The 23,549-nt window shown below is 46.5% G+C and overlaps 1 protein-coding gene across 1 annotated transcript; it reads right to left on the bottom strand.

Moving 5' to 3' along the window:
* Window positions 1–552: 552 nt before the first annotated feature.
* Window positions 553–22,963, bottom strand: LOC311157810 (synaptotagmin-like protein 2; the record flags this gene model as incomplete). Its single annotated transcript, XM_084212780.1, has 16 exons — window positions 553–2,074; window positions 3,140–3,345; window positions 3,575–3,674; window positions 4,224–4,302; window positions 5,028–5,189; window positions 5,831–5,933; window positions 6,062–6,231; window positions 8,072–8,173; window positions 9,222–9,313; window positions 11,236–11,334; window positions 12,614–13,702; window positions 14,313–14,406; window positions 14,582–14,672; window positions 15,740–15,833; window positions 20,405–20,556; window positions 22,863–22,963. 16 exons carry the CDS (start codon window positions 22,961–22,963, stop codon window positions 1,929–1,931), a joined length of 2,880 nt encoding a protein of 959 aa, XP_084068906.1. The 3' UTR covers window positions 553–1,928.
* Between the last annotated feature and the right edge of the window lie 586 nt (window positions 22,964–23,549).

Here is a 23,549-nt window from a genome sequence, read left to right as displayed (position 1 = left end):
TCAACCCCCCACCAGAGCTCTTCACCAGAGCTCTTCACAGCAGGTCAGGTACACTGATGTATAAATATTCACATCTTCAGCACCTAAGGTAAGGATAATATTTTTTTCAAAACTCTCAACTTAGGCCCAGTATTGTTATTTTATCCCACAAAGGTGAAAAGTGACCAAATCTTTGTAAACAAAACATGCCAGGCTGGAACCCCTACAAAGTATTTTTGGGCTGATGTTAACAGATCTATCAGCTCCTTCATTAGATAGTCACTGTTTAATTCTGTTGCTCTGTGGACTCTCTCCTTGTGCTTTTATTACTGTGTCTGGTGCATTTCCAATTATTGTCTTTTGCCAACTCAAAACCACTTAAATTCTTTCTTTTTTTTTTCCCATGAAAGCTGATTATATCCCAAATGTTTCCATTTAAAGAAAAAGTCTTATTACTTTAAGTGTACATTTTTCCATTAATTTATTTACACCAAGCTGAAAATTCACAGTAGGCTTGAGTTAAATAAAATCAATCCATTAAAGAAGAATAACAAAATAATCAGAGAGCCAAAATCCAAAGTAGGATAGTTATAAAAATTATTTTTTCATGACATTTCACTTGCCCTTTGGCAAAAATGCCTCATTTTGACATAACAAAATTTAACACCTCTTTTGCTTTTTTGTTATTTGGAGCACAGTGAAAATAGGTACAAGACAACCAAGTGACAACTAAAGAAAAACATTATCTTTAATCACAGTATGTACATCCAAAATAGAAATTACAAAGCTGCAATTCAAAATGTATTCACAACACCACTCCACCAGGGTCCACATGCCAGATGCAAAGATTTTTTTGCAAGCTACTGGCAAAAGGCAAATTCCAGCCACTGAGAGCTCACTAACAGGCATCAGGTGAAGGGAAGAGGAGAAGGGCAGCAGGGGATGCAGGTGCAGGAGACCTCCAGGAAACTGCAGTCCCTGCACATTCTCTCACTCCCTCCTCACCTCTGCCCCAGCTCCCAGTATCTCCTGTGTCCAGAGTGGTTGTGACCTTTCCCCCCTGACCCCTGATGCCAGGCCAGTGTGACACTGTCTCCCACCTCATCAGTTCATATTGAAATGTTTTGCACACAAGACATTGCAAAGACTCCTTAGCACTGTAACCATGTTCTACATTTGGGCAAACATTTTACTTTATATTGCACTCAAACTCTCATTTCACATAGAGACCTTCCTGAGGTCTCTGAGGAAGCCTGTGGGAAAGCCAGGAAATAGTCCCTGCTTGCAAAATCCCACTATCTCTAAGAGCATCCCTGCATTCTTTCAGATTAAAGCAGAAAGGAATTAATATATCAAATTCCTCATTGTCATCCTCTGCAGGTTTCTTCATTTTCTGCTGCAAATAGTCCTCTCTTTCTTTAGATGCACCTTGGAACTCAATTTTCCTCACGTTAAAGTGGTGTTATCACGGGTGACAAATGCAAAGCTCCCATTCTCAAACTGTGCTGGTGATTTGGAGCAATTGGACACCAAGTACAAAGTGTACCCCTTGCAGGGAGCATGAATAATACCATGCTGCTGCTTCAGTACAACTACATCTCTGCATGGAAGAAAATGGCACAAGAAATGGTAAAAAAAAAGGATCCATATCACCTTTTCCTTCTGCCAGAGCTTAATGGAATTCAAATATACTGAATACATAAATGATTAAACAAAAAGGCAAATTAAGTTTCTTTTTGGTTAAAATCCTGTATGGCATCATTTTGGCATCTTCCATGTCCTCTGTGAGTTGATTAGTATTGAACATTAACACCTCCAAGGTGATGCCCATAACTGCCTTATTACCCTGACACTTGCAGCCCTGTGGATGATCTCTTTCACCCTGGTGCAGGAAGTTTCCTAATTCTTCTAATGAGCACATTGGGCATTTCCATGGCACCAACAGTGGGTTATTTCAGCTTTTTCCTCCCTGCCAGTGAGCGCAGTGGCAGCAATCCCTCGATCCATTCATTGGCAGCCAACATCATCTCCTGCCAAAAGGCCACCTCCTCCTGAGTGGAGTCCATCCAGTCCACAGAGATGCCATAGCTCAAACCTGAAAAGAAGAGAAACTTTGGGAGCTACACAAAGAGTTCCCACTTCATGCAAAAACACTCAATGGGATGTAACTGGTGCAGGCAATGTCTTCATATAAAAGCTGCTGACTCCCCCTCAGCAAGCTGCACCCTGAGCACCTCCTGTTTTCTTGCAAATGCCCATTCTACACCAGAGTTCAGAATGAAGTCACTGCAAAAGCCATAAAATGCAAGAACCCTAAACATAACCTGCCAAGGAAAACAATATTGGGTTCAAGCCCTTCCTGCATCTTTTTGAATGGTAAGAAAGGTCTTAAAGACTTGGTTTTCTTCTTAAAAGATTTCCTTGTGGACAAGGCAGAGTATTCACCAAAATTCTCATTTCACTTCTATAGGAATCAAACATACCATAGCAGAAAAGTGTGTACATCCATTCCAATTCTACCAAAACTTTAGGTGCCAATTATTTGTCAGTGAGAGAGAAGTCTAAATTTAGCTCACAGCTAATCTTGCGTTTGGTATTTTTATGTCTTATTCTTGTTACCCCTTCCCTCTGGAGAGCTCACAACCCACCTGGTGACATTAGAGATGGAAAACAGAACACACAGGCAAATCCAACAGCCACAGTGCACCTGCCAGGCAGACCTGCCAGCTACCATGAGCCTTGTCCCCCAGGGAACACTTATCCTCTATTGCAACACTGAGATCTCTCAGAGAGCACCTCAAGGATGGACAGGCACCAGGTGGTGCTGTCCGGTGTGACATTCCAGTCCCTCCCTGAGCACTCCTCCCTGGGAGAAGCACCAATATCATGTTGGTTTGTCAGCCTGTTCTCCTGTAACAGCAGGAAAACCCTCTTGAGTTTTGGCAGATCTCGATCTGATGTTGGCAGAAAATGTGGGAACAGAGGGTTGTTACCATGGCACCAGGGCCCCCTCCATCCATGACACAGTGCAGGTACCAGTGACTGAGACACCCCATCCCTGCTTTCTCTCCAACAGCAAAATACTCTGCAACTTCCCACTTTACCTTGTAGTTCAGCGCTACAGGAACAGTTTTGAGTTAATATAAAGGAAAATACTGACCTGTGCCAAGGCCCAGCCTGATTCCTCCAAGGAAATGGTTGGTAAGTTTCTCATGATCCCACACAGTGAGTTCAACACAGGCGTCCTTCAGATCCTCTGTGTGAAAGCCATCATACACAATGGTGTGATTGAAAACTGGGTTTGTGTCTCTCTTTATGACTCGGGTCTTTTGGTAGCTCTTCTTACTGGTGTCTGGAAGCACATAGCTTTGGGAGGAGAAAACACACAGCATGAAGCACTGAACATTGACCAAGAGCTTTAGCACAGCAAGGATTTTCCTACTTTCCTACAGGTGAATAACAAGGGCAATTCTCCCCTACACTTCTCCCAGTGCAACACAAAGGCTTTCCAGTATGGAGGCACAGCTTGGTGAGCCTGAGAACAGAGTAGGAAGCACAGCCCAGAGCAGGAGCAGCCCCGTGCTCAGGCACTCACCACTTCACAAAGGAGTCAACTCCAGACGGACGCAACTGCAGCAGGTCCTTGACATCTTTGACCCAAATGTGAACTTCACCAGAGGGAGGATTCCTGGGCCCTGCAGTTTATGAGAAGAGAAAAGCTGTCATGCCAGCCAGAGCCACAGCTCCCAGAATGACAGGGCTCCTCTCCAGGGACCTGTGGGACCCGCATGGTTCCTGTGTGCTCACTGCCCCTCCCTGGACATCTCAGCACTGCCGCCAGCTCTGTCACTGCTGCAGCTGCAGAGGCTCCTGACAAAACCTGCCAGTGCTGTGTCAGACAGGAAAAGAGATGGAACTGCTGAGCCAAAGCAACCTTGTGCCTGCCCCACAGTAACATGGGTTCTGTGCTGCTCCTACCTCATCACAGCACCCTACAGTGCTCATAACAGCTGATGAGTTGGAGGTGGTTGAGCCCTTCCTCCCTCCCCAATACTTTCCCAGTAATTCCAGATGTGGAAATCAGATGTAGGCTGCAGGCAGTGCTGCCAAACACTGCCTTTGTGCTGATCTCTAAGATCTTGCTCTAATGAGATTGCTCTTTAAGCAGCCCCTAAGCAGATGAGGCATTGCAAGCTGTGTGTTTGCACTTGGGCAGTAGCCCTTAATGCATGAACCCCACTCACCTAGGCTTCCAGGGGGAACATACTTAATGGACAAACTCATCACTCCTCGATGATCCACACCATTAACAGCAGAAAGGCTCTGAAATGGAAAGGGTTATGACTGACTAAATGGAGGATTGTGGAAACACAGCAAGGCAAACAGCTTTCAACTTCAGTGGAGGAGCACAAATGGAAAAACTGATTTTCCATGGCTGGAGCAGCCCACTCTCAGGGCAGGTCATTTCTCTGTGGGTTTGTTCTCAAACTCAGCCTCTCAGAAGCAAAAGCCTGAGGATTCAGAGTACAAGGTTGCCCTTCCAGACATATCCAGCTGGATATAATTAAGCATTTTTTTTCTGAAAGATAAATGTCCTCTATTTGCTTAAAAGGGACTCATATCAGACCTGTGGATCCAGAAGCATGCGGGAAGCAGTACAGGCTTTACAAACAGCAGCACCTGAATATTCACCTCTCAAAGTACATCAGCTGCTTCACCTAGAACTCTGCTGCTTTTAAGACTTTAAGACTCTGCTTTTTTTTAAAGTCTTCATGTGAGTGGAGAGAATGGCAAAGTCATGTCAAAGTTGCTGTGATTAGTGTCAGGTTGCATTTATGACAGTGTCCCTGCAGATCAGTCACCAAAACAGACCTGAGAAGGCCATTGTTCTGAGCACTGAACTGCACTAAGGTGCCCAGGGGCTCTTCTCTAGTGCAGCTCACATTGTCCTGCTCCACCCAAAGACCTCAGAGGAGTCAGGAAGGACTATTCCACCCTCAAGGCTTCAGGGCTGGGCTGGAAAGCAGGACTGCAGCTGAGACACTCACCCGGGGCTTCAGCGGGTACCAGTTGAGTTTCCTGTTGCTCCAGTCCCAGCTGGCCAAGTCTATTTCAATCTCTCCCAAAAAACTGTTACGTCCCAATGGATCATTGTGCCAAACAGAGAGATTTAATTTTTGGATCAGCAACACCATTTTCTCTATTTTATACTAGAGGAAGAAAGAGAAGTCAGGTTGCTCAAATTTTTTCTTCTGTTTCTTTCACAAACAGAAATAAACCACTCAAAAGTTGAATAAGCTCTGAGACACTCAAACCCACCCCACACATATGCACTACCAATTGACTGGCTTCAGTCTGAGCATCTCTTTTTTAGTCCTGTAGCAACACTACTAACCTGACAAAGCTTTTCGGCTGAGCACAGGGAAACCTGGCATTCCATTCATCACAGGGCAAAACCAATATTCTTTCAAGAATTATTAACACAGGCCTGGCTGTTGTTAAATAATCCTCTATGCTTTGATGAGTATGATCACATAACGCAGACCTTTCTTACCAGTCCTGTGCCTTGTGACTGCATGCCAGGGAAGGGGGAGGACAAACAGCGCTTGCTCTGACTGCAGGACCCTATTGCATCCAAAGATCTGTGTGGTTTTGGCAGAGAAATCTTGGGTGCACACAGATGGGTGCAGAGGAACCTTTAACATCCCAGGCCTCTCTTCCCAGGGAAGAGCAGTGCAGTGCTGGCAAGAGGCAGGCAAAGAATCTGGCCAAGAAGGCAGGATCTTTCCAGACCTGCCTGACAGAGGTGCCTACTCCAACAGAGGTTTTCAGAGTGTGTGTTTGTTCTTACCCGTAACACCTCATTGTAAATGGGGTTCACTGTCCTCTTCTTCACTGACGTTTTCCTCTTACCCATCCTGGCTTTGTCTGGGAGCAGGTAAGTTTTAACATACCTAGAAAACAAACTCCAGTTGGATAGTGCCCCACATTGCCAAGCTCTCCAGTAAGCTGGCAGGAAGGAAGAAAATAGAAGACAGAATTCAGGAATGCAGAAGTCACAAGGCACTAAAGGATCACTCACGGGTCAGATCTGCCTTTCCTCTCATCCACTACAGCCAAGCCCTTGCACTGGGACACGTGCACCTGGAACTCCCGGTTCTTCTCATCATAGTCCAGAGCAAATTCCACAGTTCCTTGGGCATCCACACTCCCAAAATCACCACTGTAGACACTGAGCACACTGCCACTCACCTGCCAGGGGGAAGAGCAAGGTCAATGCCACTGAAACAGGCACAGTCTGACTCAGTTTGGGACAAAGATGAGAGTCTGAGAAATGCATTCCCAGAGAAAAAACTCTGGTGCTCCTGCCCTTGTGCAGTGTGGTGCTCTTGACACAGAGAGGGTTCACAGCTGTGGCTGCTCTCAAGCAAGCCAGGGCTGGGAAATCCCTATAAGGGTCTCACAAGGATGTGCTATCCTAGACCAGGACTTAGAAGCATTGAATGCTCAAGGAATACAGAAGATTTTTCACTCCTAAATCCCAAAATTTTGGGAAATGGACTAAGATATTCCTGGGGGACCACACATGTCTCTTCCCTATGCTTACAGAGCAAATAACTCATATCCTGACCCAATTTTATCTTTAAGAAAGAAAGATAATGAGAGAACTTGGACTATATTATAAGAACTTGTTATTTCAGGTGGATATAGTCACACAATTGTCAATCCAGTTATAAAACAGGCTAATAAGAACCCTATCAGACTAGAAATGTAGGAAGAACTATTGCTTGTTGCTTACCCACAATGGTCATGGAGCAGCACAAAACAGATACAACCCTGTTCTGAAGAGCCACTGCCCCACCAGAGACAGCCTGTGCTTTCCCCAAAAGCACAGGAACATCAGATTTCGCCAGATCCAAATCTGGAGCTAGGCGCCCAGGAGTTATTTGCTTTCCCAGAAAAAAACGCAATTTGCCCAGACAACTTGGGCTTCTTTTTTCAGGTCTTTGTCTTTCACTGATAGAAAGTCACGAAGCACAGGCAAAGCTCAGCCACAGAAAGCTGAGATAATTTTCTCTTGCACCAATCACTCATGATTCCTGACAGGATATCATAAAAGCTAATGCTGTTTACAAAGCAAATCATTAACCCTCTTGGCACCTCTCTGTGGAACCGTCATGAACATTTATCAAAAAACCTTCCTGGTAATTAACCCAATTCTTCTCTGTCTTCCCCAACTTACTTTGGTTCTGAATTTTATAACCTCCAAAAACCTGCTAAACATCTCCAGTCAGTCCTTGGAGCTGCTTTTACCATCCCGTCAGGATACCCACCCCAGCAGAGAATACTGAATGAGAATTTCAAGAACATTTCCATGACCTGGACTCATTTTCAGCTCTCAGATGTTCCAAATTAGGAGAAGAACTTATGTGCCCCAAAGTTTTTAACATATTTATCTACATTCATGACCTCTCCCTACCAGCTTTGCTACACATATATTCTGTAAATCTCAAACATACTGCTTGGAGAAATCTATAACAGTAACACAGCAAATTCAAGCACTTTTAAACAGCTCCCTCCCCAAGTACTGTCTCTAAGGAGTCTTTTAAAAACATTCAACTAAACACATTCAGCTTTTTTCAGCTTTCTTTAGAAGCTGAAGCTCCAAAACATGCTTTTGCTGTCCAACTCTGAGTTCCCTCTTATCTGCTGATAAAGGATGAGCTTGCAGAGGGTACCCATCTGCAGTCCTGAAACACAAACATGTCCCTTAATAGCTGTGTGCCTCATTTTCCCACCTAGAAACCCTTTCCCCACCTTCTGCACCACCAGGACCCAGAGCACCCACCCCTGGCAGCAGGGGCTGTCACTTACAGGGAATTTCACCAGCGATGACTCAGTGGCTCTCTATTTTGAGGTGGCACCTGCATTTAACCTGAGCCAGTAATTAATCCCCCCCATTCCTTTAATAATGCACCCTGCAGAAACCAGCAGGCTGCTCTGGAGGCCCCACCAGCAGCAGCAGCCTCACTGCAGCATCCCTGCACCCAGCTGAGGAGCCCTGGGCAGAGCCGCCGCACTCGGGACCTACCGAGGAGACAGAAGCCATGTCAGAGGAGTGGCTGCCAGTGCTGGGGGACTTCTTGTGCCTGCCCAGCTGGAAGCTGAGCTCCGAGGCCGTGTCTGACTCCGTCTGCTCAGAAAACAAGAAGCATCTTTAAGCTGTGCCAAAGGAGCGCTTTGCAACACTGGAGTGAAAGAAGAATTGCTCAGCAGAGTGCCATTAGCAGAGATCAGGTTAGGAGAGCTGGAGGAGAGTGCAGGGAGCCTCCCCAGGGCATCCCCTCCAAGCAGCACTGAACGTCATCACTCTCTGCCTCCAAGCAGAGCTGCATGCCCCGCCTGGGCTCTGGGAAAGGGCACACAGCAGCGTGGCTCGACACACAGGGCAACATCCTCCAGGTTGGAACAGCTGCTCTGGCTACTGGGGACTTTTCTCTTAAGGCATTTCTCATGAGGGGGTTCCCCTTGTGGGTTTCTCTGGGTCTGGATTGAAGGCCCTTGAGATGGTTGTTCATGTTGGGACTCAGGTGTTTATTACTTCTTATCGGTAAAACAGTCTCACTACTGTGAGTTCTGCAGCTTTTCATTAGAAGGCACAAAATGGCCAACAGTCCCCTGTTACAAGGTCTTTTAAGACTAAACCATCCAATTAAGAACTGACACCTGGATTATTTTCCTTTTTAACCCAATAACTGATCCCAAAGAGCTGCAATGCGGACTTTTCTGCCCAATTACAAAATGCCACCCAAACCCATGAAGAAGAAGGAAGAAGAAGCATGAAGAAGAAACCCAGGAGCCCACCCTGTGCTCTCCATCTTGCTTCCATCCACAACATACTAAATTCCCAAAACCTCAATTTCTCACCAAGTGACACACCTGCACTGCTCTCTATAATCTATTTCATGCTTTTGTGGATTCCAGTCTATCTTGAAGTCTAGGAAACTTTCTCCATGAGTGAGGGTCAAAGTCAGTGCTCCTCTGGGGGTCAGGGCACCCCAGAGCAGACAGAGGAATATTCCCTGTGCCCTGGGTTCCCACATTCTCATTTATTCATGACATAGCCAAGGCATGCTCTAAAGCAAGTACTGTTGGTCTCCAGGAGAAACATTCCCATGACAGCAGCTGCCATTCAGGGGATGCTGTGAACACTATTTCAGCCATTTCTGGCATCAACCCACCTCAGACAACAGGAGGGGAGAGGATCTGCTCAGTTCTTTGACTCTTTCAGGTTCAAGAAATTGATGTGGTATCAAATGAGGTTTATTGTATGCTGCAGGTACAAAAAAAAGGCATCAAGATAGCTCATCAGAATCAGGAAATTATAAGTCACACTTTAATTAAAGGACACAAGGAAGGAGGAAAAGCTTGTGGAAGACACTGGAGCACTACCTACTTGCTCTGTCTGTGTCACCTGTCATTGAAGCTGATCCTCCCCAAGACAAAAACTGCTAATTAACATCCTGAAGTATTTTCAGTGATTTTCATTCACTGTGTGGGAGTGTGGAACTCCCTCTAGTGGCTCATCTAATTCCTCATTGGCACAAGGACGGGGATGTTGCTTTGTGTAGACTGAACTTACACTAAATCCACCCAAATCTGCCTCCTTGTCAAAGAAACCAATCATGTTCACATTTTTAGCTCATAGCACACTGCCCTGTAGAAAAGAGCACTAAAATATTTAGTGCATACCACTGCATACACCTCCCAAATACTCTGCTAGACATAGAGGTGGACAATAGTCAGATTATCTAAAAGAAAAAAGTTAGAAAGCTTCCCATCAATAGAAAGATGGTTAGTGTACTGTTTAAATGTCTGACTAAAACTTATTTTTTGTATCTTTATCTTCTCCCAGTAACTCTCTTGAAGATGACTTTCACCATCCCAGAAGAATTTGTTTTGGAAAGATATATGTACATGAACATGCATGTTTATATACACACTTGTTTGGCATTCTAGACATGATGATACATTCTTTGGTGCTCAAAATGCCAAAGAGATTCTTGATTTAACATTCATTTGATATTTACTATTTTTATTTCCAACCTTGCATAAATAATAGTATCCACAGACTATTTGCTATACTGCAAACATGAAGCTGTAACTCTGTTACAGGAGGGTTTTGAAGGATGAGGTTTGGGGCTCAGTGTCCTAGGGTGATGTTATGATGCTTGTATCCCCATTCATGTGATCTGTTTATGCTGGATATTATGTTTTCTCCCAAATTTGCCCTAAACCAGGACGGTCTAAAGTGGAAGCTGCAATCTTGGTTGTCTTGGTGGAGACCATGTCCCTGGACAGCAATGTGGGGCTGGAGCTTTGAGCCAATGTGCCCTGTGACATGTCAAGCACCCCATGATGGGCAGAGCTTGGCACAAGGTGCCAGCTGGGGTGGGCACAGCCACAGGGCTGTGCAGTGGGACCTGCCTGCAAGCTGCCTCCCTCCCATGGCCAGCCTTGGACTTAAACTGGCTCAATCAAAGCCTCTGAGTGGCTTTACCTTTACCCTTCCTTGGGCATTGCCTTCCCACTCTTCTCATTTCAGTGCTGGCAGCCTTGGCCTCACCCCTTCCCTCTGAGGCAAGCTCTTAGCTGTCTTTTTGGGCTTGCCAATCCTTCTGGGGATTGTCATTGGCTTTCTTGGGCACAGAGGCTGCTGCTGCCTTCCCTCAGGTGCTTGCCATGGCTGCAGCTTGCTTCTTCAGGGCTTCTTCAGGCAGCCTGCTGCTTCCTTGGTTGTCTTCTCCTCAGCTTCTCTGGGTTTCCCAGGGAGAGACTGTCACCACAAAACATGTCCCACCTGGGGACATCAGTCCAGCCACGGGCTCTGCTCTGGGTAAGGGGAGAGGCTTCATGAGCAAGAGTCACAGCTGACAGCAGCTCTGCACCTCAGATCAGTCCCCAGGCTGCCAGCAGATCCCACAGCCTCATGCAGGAACGGGAGAGATGAGCACAAGCTTCTTGCCAACCCTGTGAAGCCGTTGTGGTTTTGCTGAAGTAACAAACCATCAATCTAGCTGTAATTTCCTGGCTCTGAATTTAATTTTAGGCAGTATGGACTCTCTAATTTGATGATGAAACAATATGTCATTTTCCTAGCCTGGTACATGCACAGAAGCATGGTGATGAAAACTGGCATAATATGTTACCTTCAGCAAATGTAAACCAAAAAGAAGAAAGAAAGATGTTACTCACTCTCTGTGGTTGTGTAAATGTTCACCATGCTCTTTGCAAGATTAATGCTATTTGCTCGGGCCAGTGCCTGAGCAGCAGGAGAATGATCCCCATCTTCCTCTGGAATACACAAAAAGCCAAATCAACATGGTAAATAAATAAATAAACACAAATGGGCAGTGCATCAACAAGCCTCTGTGTGTGTGTGTGTGCCTCCCCTGCCCCTCTGCCTAGAGCACACTGCAGTTACAGTGCTCAGGGCTGCTTCCCAATCATCCAGGTGCTCTGATGTCTTCCCTGAGAAAACCTCTTCACACTGTGCCAGGAAATGGAAATACTGGATTAACCCAGTCCCCAAGACAGATCAACTCCCATAAAGAGCTTTCAGAGAAACAGAGCCATCTGCTAATATCATCCTGAAATGAATGAGTTAATAAAGGAAAAAGCCCTGAGAAATACTAGAAGGATCTAGTGTTTAAATGGTTGGACTTAATGATCTTACATGTCTTTCACAACCCAAAATATTCCATAAAGAAAATATTTACAATGACCTGGAGTGCAGGTCTTATCTAGGTACGAGGACAGAAAATTTGGAAAGAGAAGGGAAGATGGTCTCTCTTTGTAGGTCTTTGCTTGGAAGAGAGCAAAGCTGTGGGTAATCAGAGCCCAAATGTAAAGTGAGTTGCAAATAGCAATAACGTTTTCTCATACTAATAGTCACTACAAGAGCCCATCAAACCCAGAGGAAGAGGCTGCTAAAATTGTGATGCTATTCACACCACCATGGTTGAGAACATGGTATCAGAACCCAGAAAGATCAGACTCCTTGTTCAGTCCACTTTGCTTAAAGTTTAATATCAAAGTTCACTTGTGCATTCCAAAAAATACAAAATGTAATTTAGGCACTGACTGCCAGCGGCTGCATCAAGGTACTCTAAGAGCCAGTGTATTTATTAAACACTTTGCTTCACATTTTATTTCTTCTATTTGTGTTAGACTTATCTCTACTACCACAAAGAATTATTCCAGTCCCACATTTGAAGAAAATACAATCTTGCCAGTGAGTGAAATAAAATGAGTTCCTGTGATGTGTTGTAGGCAGTGGAGGGCTGTCCCAAGGTGAGCTGCTTGCAGGTAAGGCCCAGGGGCTGGGACTGGGGAGGAAAGCAAGGAAACATGGCACTGTCCCCTTCTGCACTCGCACTGGGCTACACAAGATTTGTTTCCAGAGCTGTTTGCAGAACACATTCCACACAAGCTAACTCTGCACAAATTGCAATATAGGATAAATGGGCAGATGAAGAAAAATGTGCAAAATGCAGAAGGGTTAGGGGAGAAAACCAGCTTAGGGATGGCTGTCTATTTGGATTTCACAGGGCACAGTCGCAGCCCTCAGTACCTGAGTGAACAGCTGAGTCTGTTCCCTGCACAGCCCCTCTCTCTCCAGATGGTTCACCGGCTCTTGGCTGGTCTGAAGACTTGCACATTTTTTCCTCAGGTAGCTCTCCGTTTATTTCCATGTTGTCTTGAGTGCCCAAACCAGAGCCTTCCTCTTTCTCATCATCACTTTCCCCATCTGTGGGCACAGGCTCGATCAGTATCTGCACCCTGCTGGCCGGGGCCCTCCCCGTGGGCCTGCGCTCTGCTGCCATGACCAGCTCCTCCCCGGGCGCCCCTGGCCCCAGCGTGCTGCCAGACACAGCCTTGGTGGGCGACTCGAGCTGGATGGAAGGTGCTCTCACTGGCAGCCTGGATTTCTTGGAGCAGTGCTGCACCACCTTCTCTTCCTCTGGCATCAGCAGCTTCCCATTGCTTTCACCCAGCAAGTCATTTCTTGTAAGCGGGCCCCCTTTGCTCTTGGCACTGGTGGATCTGGGTGTGACAGAAACGGAGCCCTTCCTTGCGGGAGTGGCATAGCTTGGCTCTTCCTCGCTGGAAGACAACGTTATTGTCCTTTTGTAGGGGCTCCTTGTTTTGGTGAAGGCACCGGGCTTCCCTTCAGCATCCTGGCCTGGCGCGGCCTGCAGGGAGAGCGAGCAGCACAGCCGGAGCTGCCGAGCGTCCGCCCCGCCCGGCTCTGCCCCCGGCTCTGCTCCCTTCTCCCAAAAGTTCTTCAGGTTCCTGAAGTGCTCGCGGTCCAGGCCGGTCTCCTCCTCCCTGTTACTCATGGCTGAGATGGTGTAGTTCACTCCCTGCTTGCCAGCCCGGCCGCTCTCCCGTTCTGCGGGCAGAGCTCCGGGGCTTGCCAGTGCCTCCTCCTTGGCAAGGCTGTTCTCTGCCGGCCCCGTGTGATTCACAGCCTGCTCACACCTGGGGAAGGTTCTGCTTGGTTTCTTCTTAACTGGTATTTTGCTGGGAGGATAAGTTTCCTCAGGAGGAGTTTTTGGCCCCTCTGCGGCTCCATCAGCAGCTTCTCCTCCAGCTGCAGTGCTGGGCTGAGGCACAGCATCCCCTGAAAGCCTGGTGGGCACTGGAGATACTCCATCACCTACAACAACAACAAATGCTTAGATCCCGCTGCATCACATCCAACTTCCCTGGAAGGTCTGGGCTGCAATTTCTCAATGAGAAGACAGGGGGAATTTTCAGAAATCATCAATATATTCCTAGCTCTTTTCCATATTCAGACTCTAGAAAGCTCCCTTCCATCTGAAGAAAGCCCTGAAAACCCCAGCCCTTCTCCCTGCAACAGGGCACAGAAAAAAATCCACTGAGCCCTAAACTGCTGCTGTGAGTTGTGGATTTGTTTGCAGGTTCCCTTTCAATTTGACAGCTTCCCTGCTGGCTATTTGCTATGTTCCAAAAGTACACTACACAGTCAGTGCTGGAAAGGGAGGGTGAGTCCCCTTATGGATTAAAGAGCTGAGAGCCAAGCACTCAGTTCAATATGTACTGAGAGCCTGGAGAAGTTTCATCAGATTGCTTTCTGCCTTGGTCCCTGCTGCCCTGCCTGCAATTCACAAAGTGCTGGCAGCCCATTCTTATATGCCAAGGTACTCTTTGTTATTTATTTGTACACACACTGAAAAGCATCTTGTCTCTTGGTGTTTGATGTCAAGTAACAAAAGCACCAATAGCTCACTGAACAAAAAACTTACCTTTTCCAGACAAATGAAAGCTGTTTGTTGCAGTCACAATTGGACTTGTTCCTGTGTCACTCTCTGAGGAAGAGACATCATGTATGCTGGATTTCTGAACAGAAAACAAGTCTTATCAGTGTATAAATACTGGCAAGACTGGAAAAAATGTATTTTATTTGAGCAGAGACACCAGGGCAGGCAGCTTGTGGAGCCCCTGTCAGCAGGTATAATTTGTGTGAAGCTCCAAGGATTAACAAAACAAAGTGCAGAGGCTGTGCCTGTACTACCTTGTATGATGCAGATAAATGGACAGGAAGTCTTGGCTTCGGTTTTGGCAAAATTTTCGGCTCTGTGGTTTCAAGAGTAGGTGTACTGGATCTGTGGGAGAGGAGAAATGCCTGAACAAGGAGGTCTGTGGTAATGCCTGTTCGGGTACCCAGGCAGCCTTCAACACCACCTCAGTTCTGCTCAGATGCAGAACTTGCTCAATAAAAACAATGTGTGTCAACTACTAGGTTTATTCAGAGTTTCCCCTTCTGGGAAGTGCCAGAAGAGCCCAAGGGCCATGCAGAAGGGAGCGACATTTCTATGCTATGGCCCAGGAAGGAACAGGCCACACCTTGCTTAAGACTGAATGAGAAAAACAAAGCTAGCTGTTCAGGATTTAACCAACCCCCTGCAAAAAACCCACTGGGTGTTGTGCCAGCAAAGCAGGAGTACCTAGGGCCTGTTGCCTCTGGATCCTTCATTAAACAACACCCAGTAATCAGCTGCAAGAGGTTTCCAAGTGTTGTAAAGGCCCATGTTTAATATTTAACTGGAGCAACTGCCACCTGTGGAGAATGATTCCTCATTCTGCTGACAAAAAAAAAACAGGCAAATACGATGGAAACAATACATGAATATGTGAATATTTTAAATGCTTCTCCATAGTCCATGGATATTGAGTGAGGTTGCTGACTTGTTCATTGGAGTGCTTTTAATAGATGTTTCTGCTCAGTCAGCACAATATGAAATCCTACCAAGCCTTGATGGAGAGTGCTAAGCACTGGACACAAAGGTTGGCACCAGCAGGAAATGAGCAGTTTCCTCAAACCCTTCATTTTGTTTGTGTTGCTCCATAGCAAAAATTAAACAAATAAAACCATAATTACTTTGAAAAACTAACCAGCACATCCTGACATTAGAGACAGCTTCCATTTTACTGACCCCTTATCAAATCATGCAGGAAAAGATCTTTGTGGGTAAGCACATTAGCCCTTGATTATTAGGGGTGGATTGATATTCTGACAATTCCTAGAAGAAGGACTTAAAAAATACCCTATAGAAGTTATTACTTATAGAGTCTCAGAAACTCAGTTAGAGACCAGGGTTTAATGGGTAGCATTCAATTCTCATCAGAAGTAAGAGCAGCATCCTGAGCATTGCACAGGCAGCAGTGTTACCTTCCCTCTCCTGCATCAGCAATGTCCTCAGGAAAGGCAGGAACTGGGGCAGCTTTGCTTTCCAGACTTGTCTGGATGTGCTTCTTGTCCTCATCTGCAATACAAAGAAACACCTGAGAACTGACATTTCATTAAACTTGCCATGCTTGGTGTGTTTTGTTTGGGGTGAGAAAATGCTTTGCCCAGTGAGAAAGAGTCCCAGCAGCGCAATCCCTGGGCGTTTAAGAGGAGAGGGTTTTCAGGGGTTTTCAGGGGTTTTCAGGGGTTCTGCCTGCTCTCCCCAGGGATGGGGAGGTCCCAGGGCAGCAAAGGCACTTCCAGACCCCACAGGTCCAAGAGGAAAAAGCTGCCCAATGCCCCACTCGTGCCAGGAGCTGTCACATCACTGGAAACCTCCACAGGATGCTGCCACTGACTGTCAATAAAATTAATCTGTTCCAGGATTTAAATTCAGCCATTTCCTGTTTTGACTCAAGTCATCCGATCTTGGCAAACAAAGGAGGAGGCCAATACAGTTAATGAGGAGATCCCTGTTATTTTTACTGGCACAAGGCCCAGTTATATCTTGTGAGCTCCCAAAGACCCCAAATTAAAAACAATAGAGGATGATAACTTTTACAGCAGACTGCAGAGTATAATGCTGCATTAGATATTTAGTTAGCAAATGGGTTTTCTTGCTACTGCAAAACCAAAATGATTAAACTCTCAAACAGAGAATAAAAAGTAAACTTAGTCTGGTCAACAAGACCTGCATGTATTTATTCATGCAGCTAGGTCTATTTTAAAGAGAAAATCTACCTGTTGCAAGAACTCCCAAACCATTTTAAGATATATTTCATTAAACAATTCCATAGAAAAAGAAGTTCAGAGGATTCAGAAATAATATTACACAGTATAGCCTTGCTTGTTATCTGGTTGGAAAACCACATGAGGCCCAAGAGCAGGCCAGTCCTATGGTGAGAAAGCTCAAGACTCAACACTGCCTGGTGGTGCCATCCAGCACAGTCAGCCTGCAAGTCACAGCAATATCCAAAGGTTCACTCCTGTGGAGCAAAGTGCTGCATTCCCAATCCTCCTGCCCTCCCAGCACCTGGCCCTGAGGTGAGGAACAGAGCAGGCACTGCTCAGAGCTGTGGGCATTAGGACTGCATGTCTGGCACACGGGGGGCATCTGGGGACACTGTGTTTTCCAGAGCACTGGGAAGTCAGGGAGCTGCTCCTGCTGAAAAACAAGATTGTGGATGTGTAGGAATGAGCCAGTTTTAGAGAGCATGCTTCTGAGAGAGGGACTGTTCTGCCCATGCCCACACTGATGTGCAGAAAGCACCACTGAATGTTGTTTTAGGAGAGAGAACCCGAGGCATGGCTGGTGGCACGTGCTGGCCATGGCACATGCAGGGCACACCAAGGAGATTTATTGATACAGTGAGCCACATCCTCCTCTTCTGCCTCAGAGCTGGGGTGGGACATGCCAGCAGGTAGCTGTGCTGGAAGTAAAGGACCCACAGAGCTGCCACACTTTCCCTTTGCCTGTCATGATTGAAACCAAAGACTGCATTAGTTTCTCATCCACTACTTGCAAAGGTTCTGTGTTGTACTTGCTCTTCACTGACACTTCCCCCTCAGACAGAGCTCCTCATTCCTGGCTGGCAGAGGCAACAGGAAGCCTTCACTTCCACCCATCCAAATCCCTGCCCTAAAAATGGCCCAGGCCCTGCCACAGCTACACCTGGCTCCTATCACCACAAACAGTTTAGTACATTACAATCTGTCAAGACAAGCAATATGCCTTTGCTAACTTTGGGATGAGACAATATAAGAAGCAAATTCCAACAGAAATCAGGAGTGGCCTGACCAGTTTAACTTGCCCATACATGCATTTTTTTACATGTGTATAAAACTGGCAGGCACTCCTGCTGTAACACTTTTACTCATTTCCTACCACTCTAAAACAAAGACTCTTAGTGCCTGGGACATTGATAACTGTGCATCAGGGCTCACTTGGCACAGCAGGTGGATAAAATGGTCTCTCTTGTAGGTGATTTTTAGCCCTCAAGAATTGCACATAAGCACAAGGAGAAGTTATCATCAAATTCATCCATCCGTGCTGCCCTGCAGGCTGTCATTTAAATATAGGATATATATCTGTTTGATAGATCTCTATTACTGCCCATGACTAGTGTCTTCTACTACAATCAATACCAACTGTGAAAACCCTCAGGGATCCCCACAACCCTCCCTTCTGAAGGCTAAAACCCTCCTCCAGAAAGGATCACTGGGAATTTTCCTTTGCAAGCACAGATTTCCACCACTCCTGAGCCCACTTACCTTGCAAAGGGAATGCCAGCAATTATCTCTATGGGGCTTTTCCATGAAGGAATTTTTTCATTTTGCTCCCTAACACAGAGTTAAGTCTAAAGACTTAAATCAGGAGTTATGAACACAGATTTGACTAAATGAACATCACCTTGAAAGCCAACAGAGGTGAATGACTGATCTTTCCAGGGGAAGGAAAAAAGGTGTCAATATGGCAAGCAAAGGCCCTTATCTCATCTAAGGTAAATATATTAGCTGCAGAATCTTGATGCACAACCAGTGATGTAAAATGGAAGTGGAAAAAGTAAGAGGAAGGAATAAAGTCACATGTTATACCTGTGCTTTATCAAAATTAGTCTGAGAATACAAATAGAGGAAAAGGGAAGAAAAACAAGTTGAAAAAGGAATAAAGACTAAATCTAGACAGAACAATATTTAATAACATTTGCTTCTTCCTTCTTCAAACAGCATTAGTCAAGCAATGCCGTGCAATGACTCTTGCACGATACTGCTGCCTTAGTAAGGAGATTATTTTGTACAGGACCTGAGACCTCATCTGATACTTTTACACGCATCAGCCCTAGAAGTTAAATCTAAAACCAACAGTACTTCAAATTCTGCTCTCCTGAAGTGGGCAGAGAGCTAAGGGTGCAAGGCAAAGGGCAGACACTCCTACCCACTGCAGGCTGCTGGCTGGGCTGCAGAGCATTTGCCTGACCTGGGTGCTGGCAGAGAGGCTGCTGAAGCTCTGCCCCTTCATGCCAAGAGGGTGCAAGCACAAATGCACATCCTCAAAACGAGAACATGCTCTGCAGAAAAGCCAGCCACCTCTGCCAAGATGGAAAAGGTTTTATGTGTTTTAGCATTCTGGAGGTATGATAAAATAGTAAATGTAATGACATCATGAATTCATAACACCAAGGATAAAAGCAACTTCATATGAAATATGATGGGCCAGTTCTGCATGAGAGGCTCCAATGAATCTGTGTTAAGTTATGAGAGCTGTCAGGTGTAGGTAAAGAGCAAAAAGAAAATGAGGCTCTCAGTGAAGTCCCTAGTCAGCATTTAGCTTTCAGAATGTGTCTAATAACGTGGAGCAATGAGGAGTTCCCCAAACCCTGCTACAGACACACCCTGGCCAAGGAGGCTCACAGACAAAGGAGTGATCTCTGCTGCTGCTCCCCTGGCGGGAAGGGGAAGCTGGGCCCAGGAATGGTGGCTGAACTGAACTGCTGGAGGTGACCTTTGAGTGCTGGACAGATGCTCCTCTGCCAGGGGCCTTTACTGCAAAGAACAGAGCCCAGCCATGGGGCCCTTGCTAGAGACAGCAGCAGGCTTTGCTTAGAGCTGCCTGTCAGAGCCAAGGCTTCCTCAGGGCAGCAGCAGCAGCAGCAACTCCCCAGCCACGAGGAGGATCTGTGACTGCCCACCCTGCTCCATCAGGAGCTTGTGTGACACTGGGCTGCTGGCCTGTCCTCGTGCTGAGGACAATGGGAATCATCCCCAGTTCTGCTCTGCACACATGTTCAGCACAAAGTTCCAGCTCCAGCTCAGTTACATTTGGACTCTAAGCACAGTCCTGCTTGTTTCACACAGGGCTGATTTCTTACCCTGAGCTGACAAATCTGCTTTGATCTGTTTTACACAGCACCTTGGAAGTTTATCTGCACATCAAACAACACACATCTGCTTCCAGTCAGCACGTGTGCCACACAGCCTGGGCACAGACTGGGCCACAAAGCCCTTTCTACTTTGAAAATCACATTTTGCCTTGGAATTATTTCCATGTAAGAAGTGATGCATGGACCCTCTCAAGTGGGCAAACATATGCCAGGAGGAGAGAGGCACCGTCTCCCTTTGCAGAAATGTGACTGACCTCCCCACTCCAGAGGCCTGTGAGAGCAGCTCTTGGCAGCCCACTTCAGGAACTGGGGCAGGGGGATGTGTTTGACTCACACACGTCAGCTTGATGCCAGAAACTGTCCTACATCATCCCCTTCTCTTTTTACTTCTGTGGTAAGACATGACACCAATGACCTCTAGCAAAGAGAAATTTTGGGGAAAAGAAGCAAAAAAAAAAAAAAGAAAAAAGAAGCTGAAGTGGGGAAAAGGCATTCACTGCACATGGCTTTTGCCTTGGCTCTCAGCCACACTGTAATTTTCTCTTTGGGCCCTGATTTTGATAACAAGGAATGTTTTTCTGGTACTGAAAACATAGATGAGAGTCTCCTTATCACAACACAGAGACTGGTTCTCAACAGACTGCCAGTACAGGGAGACTCCCACCCTGGACCAATTTTTTTCTGGTCCATCAATTTGTTTTGTTCAGATGTGCACTAACATACTCACTTTCTAGCTTGCCCTTCTTCCTTCTAATGGATGCCCGAAGGAGATCTGGCCCTGCCAAGTCTTCCTGGAACCGTTTTGCCTTCACTTCGGAAAACCATTCACCTGTCACAAACTTCTTCTTCTTTTCATCTGTGATGGAGCCTTGTATCCTCCTGAAAGGCAGGGCAAGCATTTCACCAAACAGATCTTCCAAGTTTCCACTTCCCCTGAGCTACTTTTGCAATATGTCCATGGGTTCACCTGCCTGACACTATGGAGGATCCAGAGACTCTTCTCTGCAATAACTAGCGCCAAACCAGCATTAGAACAGCAGGAATAAACACCTGATTTACTCTTTATCTGAAATGGCAACAGCAGCTTGTAAACACAGGCTTTCACCTCTTCCAAATTTCACAAATCCAAATCATTCAACTGGCAAGGAGATTTGTCCACTTGCTTGGCTGCCTTGAGGGTTAAAGAAGGGGTGGGACTGTTTGTCTGCCTTGTACTTCTCCATTTTATTTGTTTATTAATCTATTCATGGCAAAACCTTTTGGATCAAATTTGCTGCAAACGACAGAAACAAATAATGATATTTAGGGAAGCAACCTGTCCCTGCAGCCTTCTCCCCGGACACTGCTCCTCTCCCTGCTCCCCCTGCCGTGCCTGTTTTGGCACTTGCACAGTTAGCGCTCCCTCCTAAGCACGGCTTCTCCTACTGTTCCTCTCTTGGGCACACCCAGGGCTGGTTTTTGGCACCTAAACCTGTCAGTGCTCAGTACTCTAACTCACCATGGCTTGCTGAATTAGCTGCCTTTCAGCTGGCACAGCTCACCTCAGTTCAGGGTTCCTGTGAAGCCTGGGAGGCCAGAGGAAGCTCCCTCCTCAGCCCAGCTCTCAGCAGGAAAAGGGGGCAAACCCCCAGGTAACCCTGGAGCCTTGAAGGGTCACATTTGGCTGCCTAAAGGCCAGGAGAGAGCAGGGATAACTGGGATCAAGCCCCTGCAGGCCATGCTGGGGACTTTACAGAAGCTCCCATCTAGTCCAGGGCTGCACTCCCTCCATGAAGGTCTCAAGGTGCTGGGCCAGAGGAAATATTTATTTTAATTTTTATTTTAATGTTATTAAAATAAAAATTTAATCTTATTTTAAATATTGTTTTAATAATTATTATTAAAGTTATGTTTAAAAGTATTAAATTATTTTAATCTTGCTGACAGCAGATCAAAGAAATGCCATTGACTTCATTTTGCCCAGCAGGCAGGTTGTGTTGAAACCAAACGTCTTACTGCAGGTAGCCAAACTGACAGCAAAGGGCTCCTGGAGCTCTAATTCACTTCACTCCCAAATCAAAGCTTCCTGTGCAACAGCTTTCAAAGAGAAGTGAAACAAAACCAAAATAATCCAAACACTCTTTTTACCAAACCTCAGTTTCAGAGGGAAAATTTACTCCATTTCAGAAACAAACAAACAAAACTCAAAATAAATACAAACAAGCCTTTTTGAAATTGTTTCAGTTCAGAGGAGAGGCAAGAAGAGCATGCAGACACATACACCCCAAGTCCAGGCTTTGGCTTCCAGTGGTTTCCCCAGCTCTCACATCCAAGCAGAGGCCAGGGCACACAGGCTCCCAGGAGCCTGCAGCAAAGCTTCCTGCTCCCTCTTCAAGCCTTGAGCAGCCTTTTAGATGGGGATTACTCTTTTTCTGGCTCAACAGCAAATGGAAGACTCTCATCCTTAGCTGGGGTAAAGTGGCACAGTGCCACCCACACCCACTGAGTTACTAATTTCTTGCCATGGAGAATGCCAGCTCCCTGAGCCTGGTGCACACTGTCAGCCCAGATGGTCTGATGGCTGGCCTTTAAAAAGCAACAGCAGCAACAAGCAATCTTGATCAACCAGACCTGAGCTCCAGCATGGCCAGTGGCAGAGGAACTGAACTGAGCCAGAACCCCTGGCTCTGGAACAGCTCCCTGCAAACCTCTGGTAGATCATGAAGCCTCTAATCACCCCTCTCTGTCTGATAGATGGTGCACACACACCCACCTCAAAAAGCAACGGGGCAACAATAAAACAGAGAAGGGGATGTAAAATCTCATTTTGTAAAATCTCATTTTAAAACACACTACGGCCTTTCTGTGCTACCAGGTGAGTAAAAGAAGGTAGCAGCTTCTCCCCTGCTCACACCTCTACCACCAAGAAATCAGCATCTTCCCCCACTGAGCAGGAAAGAGGTGACTGCCCTTGGCATCTCTGAGGGCTGATGATTAACTCAAAAAGAGAAACCCCTCCTGCCAGGAGAGGACAGCAGCAACAGAAGGATGGCTGAGAAAGACAAGGTACAATGAAAAGATCCATCAGGATCTGAGCAAAAGGGACAGCACTGCTGCAACCTGCACACACACACATGCTCCTCTCTCAAAGAAGTGAAGAAGTCTTCCCCAAGGGAAGCTCGCATCCTGCCATCACACACTCTCACCTGATGCGATCCCCATCCTTCTTCTTCAGCTCTGCATCTCTCTGCAGAACCTTCATCAGCTTTTCATACTCCTCCTCGGTCAGGAAGCTCAAGTCCAACATCTTCCCTACTGTCTTCTTCAGTTCCTCAGACGGCTCAAGGGGACACAGAGCAGGCACTAATCCAGCCCAGGCTGCCACGGGGCCATGGGCAGCCCCTCACAGCCACGCTGGAGCTGAGCGAGACGCGGCTGCAGAGAAAGGAGTCACCACAGCATGGCTTGGGTGGGACTCACCCTAGCACCTGGACTTGCACTTCCAGGCTCTGGGCTGGCACAGCTCTCTGCACTGCATGCCTTCCCCTGCCAGGAAAATTCTCTCAGCAAAATCAGGCTCCTTTGCTTTTCTTCAGGCACAGTTGCAGCGATCCGGATACCAGCGTCAGTCACAGAGGGAAGCGGGGGAAGGAGCGAGCTCCTGCCTCAACAGGCACGAAAGCTCCTCTCACCAACAGCAACCCCAGCACCTCTGGCATGCACTCTCCTCAGCAGGCAAGTCTGCTCTGTGGAGTTCAAGCATCCCTGCAAAGAAACAGCACCGAGATGCCTTTCAGATAAGCGTGACATATGGTAAGTGAATGTGTACATTGGGGGTTTTTATTTGTTCTCCAGCACAAGTTCCAAAACAAGCTGCCCTACTTTCCTCCCCG

This window comes from Fringilla coelebs (assembly GCF_963513975.1).
Source record: "Fringilla coelebs genome assembly, chromosome: 11".
NCBI lineage: Eukaryota > Metazoa > Chordata > Aves > Passeriformes > Fringillidae > Fringilla > Fringilla coelebs.
The sequence above is the reverse complement of the archived record's forward strand: the minus strand, read 5'-3'. Positions and strand labels throughout refer to the sequence as shown.